This window comes from Phyllostomus discolor, chromosome 14 (assembly GCF_004126475.2).
Source record: "Phyllostomus discolor isolate MPI-MPIP mPhyDis1 chromosome 14, mPhyDis1.pri.v3, whole genome shotgun sequence".
NCBI lineage: Eukaryota > Metazoa > Chordata > Mammalia > Chiroptera > Phyllostomidae > Phyllostomus > Phyllostomus discolor.
In genome coordinates this window covers 39664098-39677294 of record NC_040916.2, presented here as the reverse complement: position 1 = coordinate 39677294, position 13197 = coordinate 39664098, and the positions used below count along the sequence as shown (strand labels likewise).

General features: G+C 35.3%; 1 protein-coding gene across 1 annotated transcript in view; it reads right to left on the bottom strand.

Moving 5' to 3' along the window:
* The window catches only part of SYCP1 (synaptonemal complex protein 1), an 82151-nt gene that overhangs the window by 53427 nt on the left and 15527 nt on the right, over nucleotides 1–13197 (bottom strand). Inside the window, exons 8-11 of the mRNA XM_028503146.2 lie at nucleotides 10046–10104; nucleotides 8571–8640; nucleotides 7779–7852; nucleotides 2038–2146 (exon numbers count right to left, since the gene is read on the bottom strand). Of these exons, the coding sequence (XP_028358947.1) occupies nucleotides 2038–2146; nucleotides 7779–7852; nucleotides 8571–8640; nucleotides 10046–10104 (312 nt within the window). The remainder of the gene's footprint in view (nucleotides 1–2037; nucleotides 2147–7778; nucleotides 7853–8570; nucleotides 8641–10045; nucleotides 10105–13197) is intronic.

The window sequence follows — 13197 nt, the reverse complement described above, 5'->3', positions numbered from 1 at the left end:
GGTAAGGAAAAGGTTTATAAACTAAATAAAACTTCTAGAAATACCTTTAGAAAGGAATAAAAATTCAGAATCAAATATAAAAATTCAGAATCAAAAATCATTCAACTCCTGCCCTGACTGGTGTAGCTCAGTGGATTGAGCGCAGGCTGCGAACCAAAGTGTCGCAGGTTCGATTCCCAGTCAGTGTACATGCCTGGGTTGCAGGCCATGACCCCCAGCAACCGCACATTGATGTTTCTCTCTCTCTCTCTATCTCCCTCCCTTCCCTCTCTAAAAATAAAATAAATAAAATCTTTAAAAAAAAGATGTCAAAACATTGTAATAAAAAAATCATTCAACTCCTGACAAAATAGCAAGAAATTATCAGGCCAAATGTGAAGGGGAAACAGAAACCTGAAGATGTGAGATAAACACAGACACTTCTGTCCTGAGGGGATCTGCAGATCCTGGCAAAGTTGGACTTCTGATTTGAAATCATGATTCGGTGAGAAAAAGAAATATGAACACACAAAGACTTATAAGATAGGGAGCCCAAGAGTTAAACTTTTGTGCAATAAGCTGGAACATTCTTTTTACAAGCAGGAAACAAAAGTAAGCCAACTCACAAAAGCAAGCCAGCCCAGGGCCGTATCACCTGAGTGGTCTAAGGATCCCAAGCCTGGAAACTGACTTAGATTGTCCCAGATAGGTAGAGCCACCATGTACATGGCAAAAGTAAATAGAAATCCTCCCAGGAGGAGGTTGAGTTACCTATATACTTAACGGGCCATAAATTATTCCTACAAATAATTTTTGCAAGGAAAAATGAGCATGGAGTCAAAGACAGTAAGACACACAAGAAAACAAGGTACTTTGAATAAAAATGATCAGATACAAGTGAAAGCAGTTACAAAATAGTCACAGGGATATAAATTACAGCATAGGGAATATAGCCAATATTATTGCAATAACTACATATGATTGTCTAACCACCATGGTGTACACCTGAAACTAATATAGAATAATACTGAATGTAAACTGCAATTGAAAATGAAAAAATTAAAATAAAACTATATATTTTAAAAAAGCAAATGACACGATGAGCTCACAAACATTTAAGAAAGAATTATCAGTAAGCAACTATCAAAAATCTATTCTTAGTAGTTAAAATAAGAAACTGAAAGCTACATGAAGTATAACAGCAGATTTGAAAAATAAGAATAACATTTTAAAGATCTTAATAACTGAAAATAAAATGGAAGGGTTCATAGTGGGTAAGAAACAAATAAAGAGAGAATTAGTGAAAAAGAGAAGATTTTTAAGAGAAAAGTGAAAACTGCCACGAGAGCCCTATGACGTTCTAAAAGGTGCAGTGTTTCAGTGTATCATGCCTACCAAGCGCACACCACTTAATCACGTTTGAAAAATTTCAATAAGATAGTCTAAACATGACATTCAAGATCCTTCATAATCTGATCCAAAAGTCATTTCCAGTCTCATCAAGATATAGACACACGAATTAGTGTTTCAAATATACCCTAACTTTCACACTTCCATGACATGCACAAGCCATTTCTTCTGCATACACCCTCTCCTACAATTAACTGTCTCATAATCCTTTAGTCATCTAAGGTCTAGGTTCAACAGTTTTTTTCTCTAATGCCTTTCCAAATGTCTTGCTCCAGAAATAATTAACAATTCCCTCCACTGTGCTCCCAGAGTATTTATTCATTCATAAAATACCTACTGAGTGCCTCTTATGTGCCAGGCGTTGTTTTTTGAATGCATCTGTAGACAAAAAGACACATGTCCCTGTTTTCATAGAGCACTGAGCTGAACTAAAGAAAGTGAGAATACGAAAAGGGAAAACAGGAGCATATGTACTTTGAAAAACCTGTGTAAGTGATTCTATTATGCTTCACTTGACCTGGTTCACCCCAAGTTGGGAATTATAGCACTAGAAACATCACAACAAAACTGTAATGAAAGCCAAAAATTAAAACATAACAAGAGAAATACATAAGATACATTGTTACATTTTATTACATAAATTCTTACTGATTTTTTCTTCTAATTGATTAACTTTATCTCCGGATTCCTCTAGCTGCGATATTAACTCTTTTACTTTATTTTCTTTCTCGGTGTTTTGGATCAACAGCAGTGATACCTAAAATTAAATATTTAAATAACATATTACACATATGAAAAATAAAATATGATAACTTAGCATTTACCATTACCTGCAATTATTTTATGTACTTGCTTATATGCTTTTCAGTTGGCTGTGCCTAGCATTTAGTATGTGTTTGCTCCCTAACCCCCCCAAAAACTTTAATAAATGAATGAAGAAACTATAGCAGATCCTCGAAAATGACATTTTATTCAATGTTGTTTCATTATAATTTTGATGAGATGCCATAGGAACTTAACTTTTGTTTATATCAATTAGCCTATGGTAAAATTAGTTTCATTATACACCATTTGGCTGCAGTTCTGAGAACCTATTGATGACATTAAGTGAGAACTTACTGTAATATGATATACCTGATATTATAGTATGCATTTTAACTTATTACCGAAAAGATTATATAATAAAAGCTGCCTGGTCTATTTATTCCATAAATATTATTGAGCATCTACATCATTACACAAACCATAATAAGTGTGAACTCACCTTCAAAACACACATAGCCTAGACCAGGAGATAGATAACTCTACCTGAATTATTATTAGGAATAGGACAAAAATGTTACAGGAATTCAGAAAGGAACATCTATCTAAATCTTGGGGGATGTAATAAAAAATTAATCCTTCTCAGAGAACAAAATAGAGCCTTTCTAAACAAATAGAAATTAATCAGACAAACACAGGGAAATAAGCATTCTAGACTCATCCAAGAACATGAAGGATCCACAGATCATGCTTCATACAGAGAATGGAAAATATTCAGATGGCTAAAATATTGAGTGCGTGTGATGAAAAGGTGAAAGATATACTTAAAAGATAAGCTGACACTTGCAGATTCAAGATGGTAGAAAGATCTCTGCCTTATTTTCACCTCCAAATCACCCCCAAAAATAACCAGGGAAACAACAAAGACAGACTATCTTCCATGAAGTCAGGAGGCTTCTCTATAATCCAAACTACAGTATGTAAAAAGAACAGTTGGAAGAAATGGAAAATGATTCAGCATAGAAAAGCAAGGTCAAACCTAAGAGCCTGAACAAGGAAGATACTACTGAAAAGCGAAGTATGTCCACCCCAAAGATCCCAAGAATGCTTCAGGAATAAGAGGCAACAGACACTATGGAAGGTGGCATGAAACAGGGGACTAAATTTAAGGAGGCTATTTCAAAGTCCTTTCCTGGACTCTACTCCATAACTGCCAATGTAGTCAGAGAACTAACCCTACCCTATCTTTGCAACAAACACAGACATGAATTTAAAAAGATAATCTCTAAATATGGGTATACTAGGCATAGGGAGGGGTAGCATAAAGGATAATTGAAAAGACAACACATGGAATGATGGGACTCAGCATGTCTTCCTACCCTGCCAACCTAGCTCCAAAATGCCACGGCCAAGTTTTCATCTCCAGGCACAAATCTGAAGAAAAAAACAGTCTTAAACGTAATGACATTTAGGAATCCCCAGCAAAAACATTTATTGGCCAGACCATCATTTTACAGGGAACCCTAACAATCTGTAAGCTCTACCCAAGAATCCAGAGCTTCAACAAGCCTTCTTGCGCTGCACTCTCTGTGTTCTTTAAAATAAGCACAGTTTTAACTTTTAAAAATACCTCCTTCTTTCAGAAATCTCACTTACAAATTCAGCTAAAATACAGAACATTGCTAACTCCTTCAAAGTATGTAAGCCTAACACATAAATTATTCTATCATTAAACCAGAATTAAAAGAAAGCTCTAAAATCTCCTCTGTGCTTTCAATTAACTTTTGCTACTATCGTTTAAGTAGGTATCCACATTATCTACCATTATGAGGTATCATGTGGCAAACCAGAGAAAAACTCAGAAAAAAAATGGAAACAAAAAGCAGAAGATTCCTTTCTATGTAATGCTCTCCACTGGGAAACAAAAGGCTTGAAACCAATAAAGTTGGCATAATAATGAAGTTGACCTGAAAACAACATTTACAATTTTCAAATCTTACACTATGTGACATTAAAAAAGAAGCAAAAAAAGTTTTAGTTTACCTTCATTTGTGTTACAAATAGTATATTTCGAAATAAACTATAAAATGTGGGCTGAATGGTCAATGATCATCATCTTCACATTTTATGAGGTTTTTGTTTGAACAAAAAGTTCTCACAAAGTAAAATATTTTTGCAGCAAGGCCCTATTACTCACTAATATAAATAATGTAAAAGATTCATTGTTTTTTTTTAAAAGGTGTAGCACCCATTGTGTGTGCATAGTTGAGTCAATGGAAATTAATCCTGCTAGGCAAATGGCTGAATATTTGGATATGTAAAGTAATAAAATTATCTAATAGAAATTTATAATGCAGTCAGCAAATACAAATTTCTTTTGAAATTTTAAATATTTTATAAATTATGCCCTGGCTGGTGTGGCTGAGTGGATTGAGTGCCAGCCTGAGAACCAAAGGATTGCTGTTTTGATTCCCAGTCAGAGCACATGCCTGGGTTACAGGCCAGGTCCCCAGTAGGGGGCATGCAAGAGGCAACCATACATTGATGTTTCTCCCTTTCTTTCTCCTTGCATTCATTCCCCTCTCTAAAAAGAAATAAATAAAATACTTTTAAAAAATATTTTATAAATTAACCAGACTTATATCAAGAATAAAAGAGACATGACCAAAATAAATCAGAAATGAAAGTGGAGAAGTAACAACTGATATCACAGAAACATAAAAGACTGTAAGAAATTACTATGAACAACCATATGCTGAGAAATTGGACAACCTGGATGAAATGGATAAATTTCTAGAAACATAATCTTCCAAGACTGAAGCAGGAAGAAGCAAAAAACCTGCATAGACTGAAAACAACTAGAGAAATTGAAGCAGTAATCAAAAAACTCTTGGCACAAAAAAAAGTCTGGACCAGATGGCTTCACAGGAGAATTTTACCAAACATTCGAAGAGGAACTAACCCCTATCCTTCTCAAACTATCCCAAAAAAATTTAAAAAGGAGGAAGACTCCAAAACTCTTTTTATGAGGCCAGTATTATCCTAATTCCAAAACCAGGTAAAGACACAACAAAGAAAATTACAGCCAATATCCCTGATGATCACAGATGCTAAAATCCTCAACAAAATACTAGCAAACCAGATCCAGCAATACATTAAAAAGATCATACACCATGATCAAGTGGGATTTATTCCAGAGATGCAGGGATGATACAATATTCACATATCAATGAATGTGATTCATCACAGAAACAACATGAAAGACAAAAATCATATGAGCATGTCAATAGATGCAGAAAAAGCATTTGGTAAAATCCAGCACCCACTTTTGGTAAAAACACTTAACAAATTGGGAATAGAGGGAGCATATCTCAACATAATAAAGGCCATATACAAAAAACCTACTTCCAGCATCACACACAATGGGCAAAAAACTAAAAGCATTTCCATTAAGAACAGGAACAAGACCAGGGTGCCCACTGTCACCACTCTCATTGAACATAGTACTGGAAATCCAAGCCACAGTGATCAGACAAGAAGAAATAAAAGGCATCCAAATTGAAAAGGAGGAGGTAAACCTCTCATTCTCAGATGACATGACAGTGCAAACAGAAAACCATACAGGCTCAACCAAAACACAACTCAATCTTATAAGTGAATTCAGCAAAGTAGCAGGACACAAAGTCAATATTCAAAACTCGAAGGCATTTTTAAACACCAACAACAAACTCTCAGAAAGAGAAACTAAGGAACAAATCCCATTTACTATAGCAACAAAAAAATAAAATAAAGTGAAATGAAATGAAATGAAATAAAATAAAATAAAATAAAATAAAGTACCTAGGAATAAATTTAACCAAGGAGGTAAAAGACCTATACTTGGAAAACTATAGAACACTGAAGAAGATACAAATAAATAGAAGCATATACCCTGTTCATGGATTGGAAGGATTAACATCATTAAAATGTCCATACTATCCAAAGCAATTTATAGATTCAACACAATTCCTATTAAAATATCAATGACATACTTCAAAAATCTAGAACAAATATTCTAGAAATTTATATGGAACCAGATACCAAATAGCCTCAGCAATCTTGAGAAAGATTGGAGAGATCGATATCTGATATCAAACTATATTACAAGGCCACTGTAATCAAAACAGTGTGGTACTGGTATAAAAACAGACACACATGTCAATGGAACAGAAGAGAGAGTCCAGAAATAAACCCATGTCTTTATGGTCAATTAGTATTTGACAAAGCAGGCAGGAGCATACAATGGAGTAAAGACAGTCTCTTCAATAAATATTGGGAGAACTGGACTGGAACATGCAAAAAAATGAAACTAGACCACCAAATAACACCCTACACCAGAGTAAATTCAAAATGGATAAAAGACTTAAATATAAGTTGGGATACAAAAATTCTAGTGGAAAACACAGGCAGTAAAATTTCAGATATCTCACAGAGCAATATTTTTGCCAATATGCAAGGGAAATAAAGGAAAAAATAAACAAATGGATTTATATCAAATTAAAAAGTTTGTGCACAGCTAAAGAAACTATCATCAAAATGAAAAGGAAACCAACTATATGAGAGAATGTGTATGTGCCAACAGTACAGTGGACAAGAGTTTAATCTGTAAAATACATAAAGAACTCATATAACTCAACACCAGGAAGACAAACAATTCAGTTAAAAAATGGGCAAAAGACCTGAATAGCCATTTCTCCAAGGAGGACATACAGAGGGCCCAGAGACACATGAAAAGATGCTCAACATCGCTAGCCATCAGAGAGATGCAAATTAAAAGCACAATGAGATATCACTCCACACCTGCTAAAATGGCTATCATTAATAAATCAACACACAAATGCTGGTGAGGATGTGGAGAAAAGAGACCCTAATGCACAGTTGGTGGGAACACAGACTGGCGCAGCCACTGTGGAAAACAGTATGGAGTTTCCTCAAAAAAATAAAAATGGATCTGCCTTTTGACCCAGCAATTCCATTGTTGGGAGTATGTCCTAAGAACCATGAAACACCAATTCAGAAGAACTTACGCACCTCTATGTTCATAGCAGCGCTATTTATAACAGCCAAGATTTGGAAATGCCTAAATGCCCATCAGTAGATGAGTGGATCAAAAAACTGTGGTACATTTATATAACGGAATACTACACAGCAGAAAAAAAGGAATTCCTGACTTTGTGTCAGCATGGATGGAACTGGAGATTACTATGCTAAGTGAAATAAGTCAGTCGGTGAAAGACAAATATCATATGACTGTACCTGTAAGAGGAATCTAGGGAACAAAATAAACTAATGAAAAAAATAGAACCAGAGGCATGGAATCAGGGAGCAGGCTGACAGCTGTAAGTCAGGAGGAGAGAGGTGGGGACTGACTGAAAGGTGAAGGGTTAGTCAAATAACATACAGGAAGAACCCATGGACATGGACAATGAGGAGGGAACTGACTATGGAAGTGGGGGTGGGCTTAGTGGAGGGGGGCAAAGGGGAGGAAGGGACATCAGTAATAGCATAAACAATAAAATATCAAAATGAAAAAAGAATTTTAAAAATTAGCAAATAGGAAGTATACAGAGTTAATTTTTTAAAAACACCTGTTTTTCCTTGTCATTTACTTCTTTCTTGCATTCTTCTTCAAGATGTTGGATTTTTTCATAGTCTTCCTTTACTTTAAAAATAAAACAAAGATACCTTAATATTGTAATAGAATTGCATAACAGACAAAACTTCAAGTTTCTTGTATTTTATTTAACTCTCTTACATGTTTCTAACAAGCAAAAAGTGCTATTTTCTTGCTAAATTTAGTGAATTAGTGAATTTAATATCGAGGTTACAACTTAAGAAAACAGAACATATGTAAAAGTTCTTTATTGGGGGTGGGGGCGGGGCATGTAAGCATGTGTGGCCTTTACTCAGAACAAGGGGAATTCACTCCCCTAAAGGAGGGGGATAATTACAGGAAGTGAGATCAGATACTAGCAACACATCATGTGGGACCTGAGGTCACTGTAAGACTTTTGCTAGGAGCAAGACGGGAAGCCTTCAAAGAGCTCAAAGCAGAGGAATGTCACAGTCTTGATTTCTGCTTTACATGATCAGTTTTGCTAGCAGTTTATCAATTCGATGGATCTTTTCAAAGAACCAACTTTTGTTTACTTACTTTAGTAAGTTTGATTTCAGGGAAAATGTAGCTTTGAAGTCAAAAACATATTTTTAACACATGAATTCCCTGCCACATTCCACAAGATTTTAGAAGCATACAAGACCACATATAATACAAAAATTAAAAGAGCCAAGGCATCAAGCTGATGGTATAAAAACATTAACAGAATCTAGTAAAAAAAATAAACAACAGAAGAGTAACAAAAATTAAATAGAATCCATACATTTAAAATGCATTTCTAGTCTGGAATTCTCAGCTTGAACACGAAGTTCCTCAAAAGCTATTACCATTTTCTGAAATACAAAATTTAAGTTTTAAGAATAATACTTAAACTTTTTAAATAGTTTTCTTCAAACTATAAACTATTAATAAGTTTGTATCATGTAGTCATTGGATTTAAAACCATGCAATCTTGAATAATGAAAACCCTATACCTTTTAACAATTAAATAATTTCTAAAAACTTACGCCCTGGCTGGCATAGCTCAGTGGATTGAGCGTGGGCTGCAAACCAAAGTGTCGCAGGTTCGATTCCCAGCCAGGGTACATGCCTGGGTTGCAGGCCAAAACCCCCAGCAACCCCACATTGATGTTTCTCTCTCTATCTCCCTCCCTTCCCTCTCTAAAAATAAATAAACAAAATCTTAAAAAAAAAAAAACTTACTGTGTACCTATCATGTTAGCTTCTTATATGCTTAAAGGTACTAGAAACAAGTTATATATTAAACAACAGTAAAATGATTGTTAGTATTCTACTGACTTAATAGCCTTAGTATCAAAATCTGTAATTTTCTCCTTATTTTTACTTACTTACTTCGTATCTGTCTTCCCTATGAAAGCATAGCCTCTGTGAGGTTTGTTCCCATAGGAGTCCAAATGACATGTTCATCATCTGGCACCATGAGTTCATTCAACATTCAACAAATCTTGATTTACAAAATTGGATGAATTCATTTATCCAATTAATAAATAATTACTGAGTGTCTATTACATGCCAGGCACTGTTTTGAGCACTTAGGATATACACCAAAGTCTTTATTCTACTGAAACTAACTTATATTCCCTACAGGAAAGAATACACACACACACAGATACACACACATACCTCAGATGCATGTAGTTTTAGGGGCTCCTCGGAAAAATTAAACAAAGTAAGGCAAGTAATAATGAAATAGAAAGATATTTTAGATAAAATAGTAAAGGTATAATAAAAAATGAAATTTATGATTTTGCATAAGATCTTGGACACAAAAGTTCTAGACAAAGGGAACAAATTCAAAGAACCAAGATCGGGAAGAGCTTAGCAAGTTTGGGAAACATAAAAAAGAGTGACTATAGTAGAGAAAGAAAATGGAGAATTGTAGGGGATGGGATAAGACAGGTTAAGCAGGAATCAGACACATTAAAATACTATGCTTTTCAAATTAATAATTATGTGGCACAATTTCCTAGTACCTGACACGGAGTTAATAAATTAAGTTAAACAGTGTCACTATCATGTAAATTTAAAAGCTACCCAATAACAAAACATTAACACTCATAGTACAAACCTTAGAAATGTTATTGGTGATATAATCATATATAAACAAATAAATAATAATCTCTTTAGCAAGAACAGTTTTCTGTATCTTTGTAGCTATCACTCTACTTTGCTTAGAAATACCTCTGTTTAAAATATTAAATGTTCATTACCACTTACCTCAATGTTATTATTTAGGTCCAAATAAACTTGCCTAGTTTCTTCCCGTTCATATTCATCTATTATTAATATAAAATATTTTAAAATTAAATTTTAAGATAATTATGACACCAACAAGATAATACTCCAAGTGTTTCAGGAAAACATTAAAATACTTAAAATTCTGTGTTAGTGAAGGTCATTGCTATATCTTTTAAATCTTTTAGTAGCAGCAAAAGCAGTTTCATAGTAAGTGATGGGAATACTTCATCTCAACCTCAAAAGCTTGGTGCTGCTTGCTTATCTCTAATTTCCTTCCATAAAATTACTGTACCTGAATTTACTCAAGCTTTGTAAAATATAATTTTAGCCTTTACAATGAGTACGGGTTTAACAACTATTCTACAAAGCATTTTTCCCTGACTTCCAGTCAAGATGAAGACACAGGTAAATATGCCTCACATCCACACACAAGTACAGGAAAAATACAACTAGACTACAAAAACAAGTATCATGCAGAATGGTCAAAAAATCAAGCTGTGTGGAAGTCAGACAACCAATGATGTAAAGAAGTCACATTCATCCAGATGGGTAGGAGGGACAGAGACTCAGAGACACGTGAAGAGGCATGGAGATGGGAAGGGGAGGTCCCACATCCACGTGTCATAGATAGAAATCGGGAGGGATACCTCTGGAGCAAGGGAGCCCAGCCCCAGACCAGACCACCCAGCCCTGGGTTCCACCACCAGGAAGATAAGTCCCCATAACTTCTTGCTATAAAAACCAGTGGGGTTTGGTGCAGTGGAAGAAACTGTGGGATTCTCAAGGAACTCCTCTTAGAGGGCCCACAAGAGATCTAGGACTCACGTAGAACCACCCACTCTAAAATTCAGCACCAGGGCAACAGCTGGAAGGGCACCAGTGGCATACAGAGAGAAAATGAAGAGAGACAGAAAACAGGGCAGTGCCCGGAGACAGCTTCCTCCCAAGCAAAACTCCAGAGGCCAGGCAGCAGCACTGTCTCCTCAGCAAGCCCTCCCCTACACAGACCCACAGAGCAGAGACAGGGGTTGCCCCACCCTGGCAGTTACCCCATACAACTCAACAAGTGTGCTTTTCTACAATAGGCCACACTACCAAGACAGGGAGTCAAAGCAGCTCTACCTAATACACAAAAACAAACACAGGGAGGCTGCCAAAAGAAATATGGCCCAGATGAAAGAGCAGAACAAAACTCTAGGGAAAAAAACTGAATAAAATAGAGATAAGAAACCTATCAGATGCACAGTTCAAAACAATGGTTATTAGGATGCTCAAGGAATTCATTGAGTACTTCAACAGCATAAAAAAACCCAGACAGGAATGAAGGTTACATTAAGCGAAATAAAGAAAAGTCTACAGGGGGCCAGCAGTGGAGAGGATGAAACCAAGAATCAAATAAAAAATGTGGAACACAAGGAAGAAAAAAATATTCAATCAGAACAGCAGAAAGAAAAAAACAATTAAAAAAAAAAAAACAGGATAGGCTTAGGAAACTCTGGGACATCTTTAAACATCCAAATCATAGAGGTGCCAGAAGGAGAAGAGGAAGAGAAAGAAATTGAAAACTTATTTGAAAAAATGAGAGAAAACTTCCCTAACTTGGTGAAGAAAATAGACATACAAGATCAGGAAGCACAGAGTCCCAAACAAGATGGACCCAAACAGGACCACACCAAGGCACACCATAATTAAAATGTCAAAGGTTAAAGATAAAGAATCTTAAAAGCAGCAAGAGAAAAGCAGATAGTTACCTACAAAAGAGTTCCCATAAAACTGTAAGCTGATTACTCAAAAGAAACTTTGCAGGCTAGAGGAGACTGGCAAGAAGTATTCAAAGTGATGAAAAGCAAGGACCTACAACCTATATTACTCTATCCAGCAAAGCTATCATTTAGAATTGAAGGGCAGATAAAGTGCTTCCCAGACAAGGTAAAACTAAAGGAGTTCATCATCATCAAGCCATTATCATATGAAATGCTAAAGGGAATTATATTTTTAAAATATAATATAATGTAAAATTATATTATTATATAGTTAATATTATATATAAATTAAACATTATATAGTAATTAAACTACATTATATAATGTAAAATATAATATTCTACTTAAAAATATATAATATAGTGTTCACCATTTTGATGTGAACATTAAAATGGCAATAAATTCACAACTACCAATACTTGTATACAAACAACAAACTAAGCAAACAAGAAGAACAGGAACAGAATCATAGATGCATAGATTATTTGGAGCATTATCAGCTGGGAGGGGGAAGGGGGAAAATGGGGGTAAAGGTGTAGGGATTAAGAAGCACAAATTGGTAGGGACAGGGGAGACAAGGGAATGTTAAGAAGAGTATAGGTAATGGAGTAGCCAAAGAACCTAAATGCATGACCCATGGACTTGAACTAAGAGGGGAATGCTGGAGGGAATGGGGTACCAGGTGGAGGGGCAAAGGGGGAAAAATTGGGACAACTGTAATAATATAATTAATAAAATATATTTTTAAAAGTATTTTTCTCCTTTGTATATTTAGGATTCATGAGACACACATGAAAGGTAAAGCTTGTTCTTGTTGTCTCTTGATCTATCTCTAAGAATGCAGAAAGGAAGATAAACCTCAAGACAGGAAAAACAAGTTTAAGAATGGCCCCAGAGAAAAATCACCTATGAATCCCTTATAATATTCTTCTTTTTTCCTTTTTTTTTTTTGGTGTTTTATGTGCACAATGATTTTCTCTAACTATACTAAAGCCTTCAGTAAAGTCAGTAAAACTGAGTGTTGGTAGGTAGTGCTATGAGGAATTAAGGCACGAGGCAATGTAAGAAAATGTGGCTATCCCTTCATCATTCCCCCAAACGAGGCCAGCAGCGCAGAAAACACACTGAATTCCCAGATTCTCATTAACAAGGTGTGAAATGAGAACAGCAGCTCAAAGTGTCAACAAGGAGACAAACAACCAAAAAGAGGGCACATGAATAATCATAGCACGTGAAACAGGAGCTGGACCATTCTTATTTGAATATTAAAAAGCTGGAAATTTTAAGGAAATAGATGCAGAACACATCAGCATTTCAACAAATAGTTCATGTCAATACCTTTTACTCCATCTGTTCACTGTCATTTTC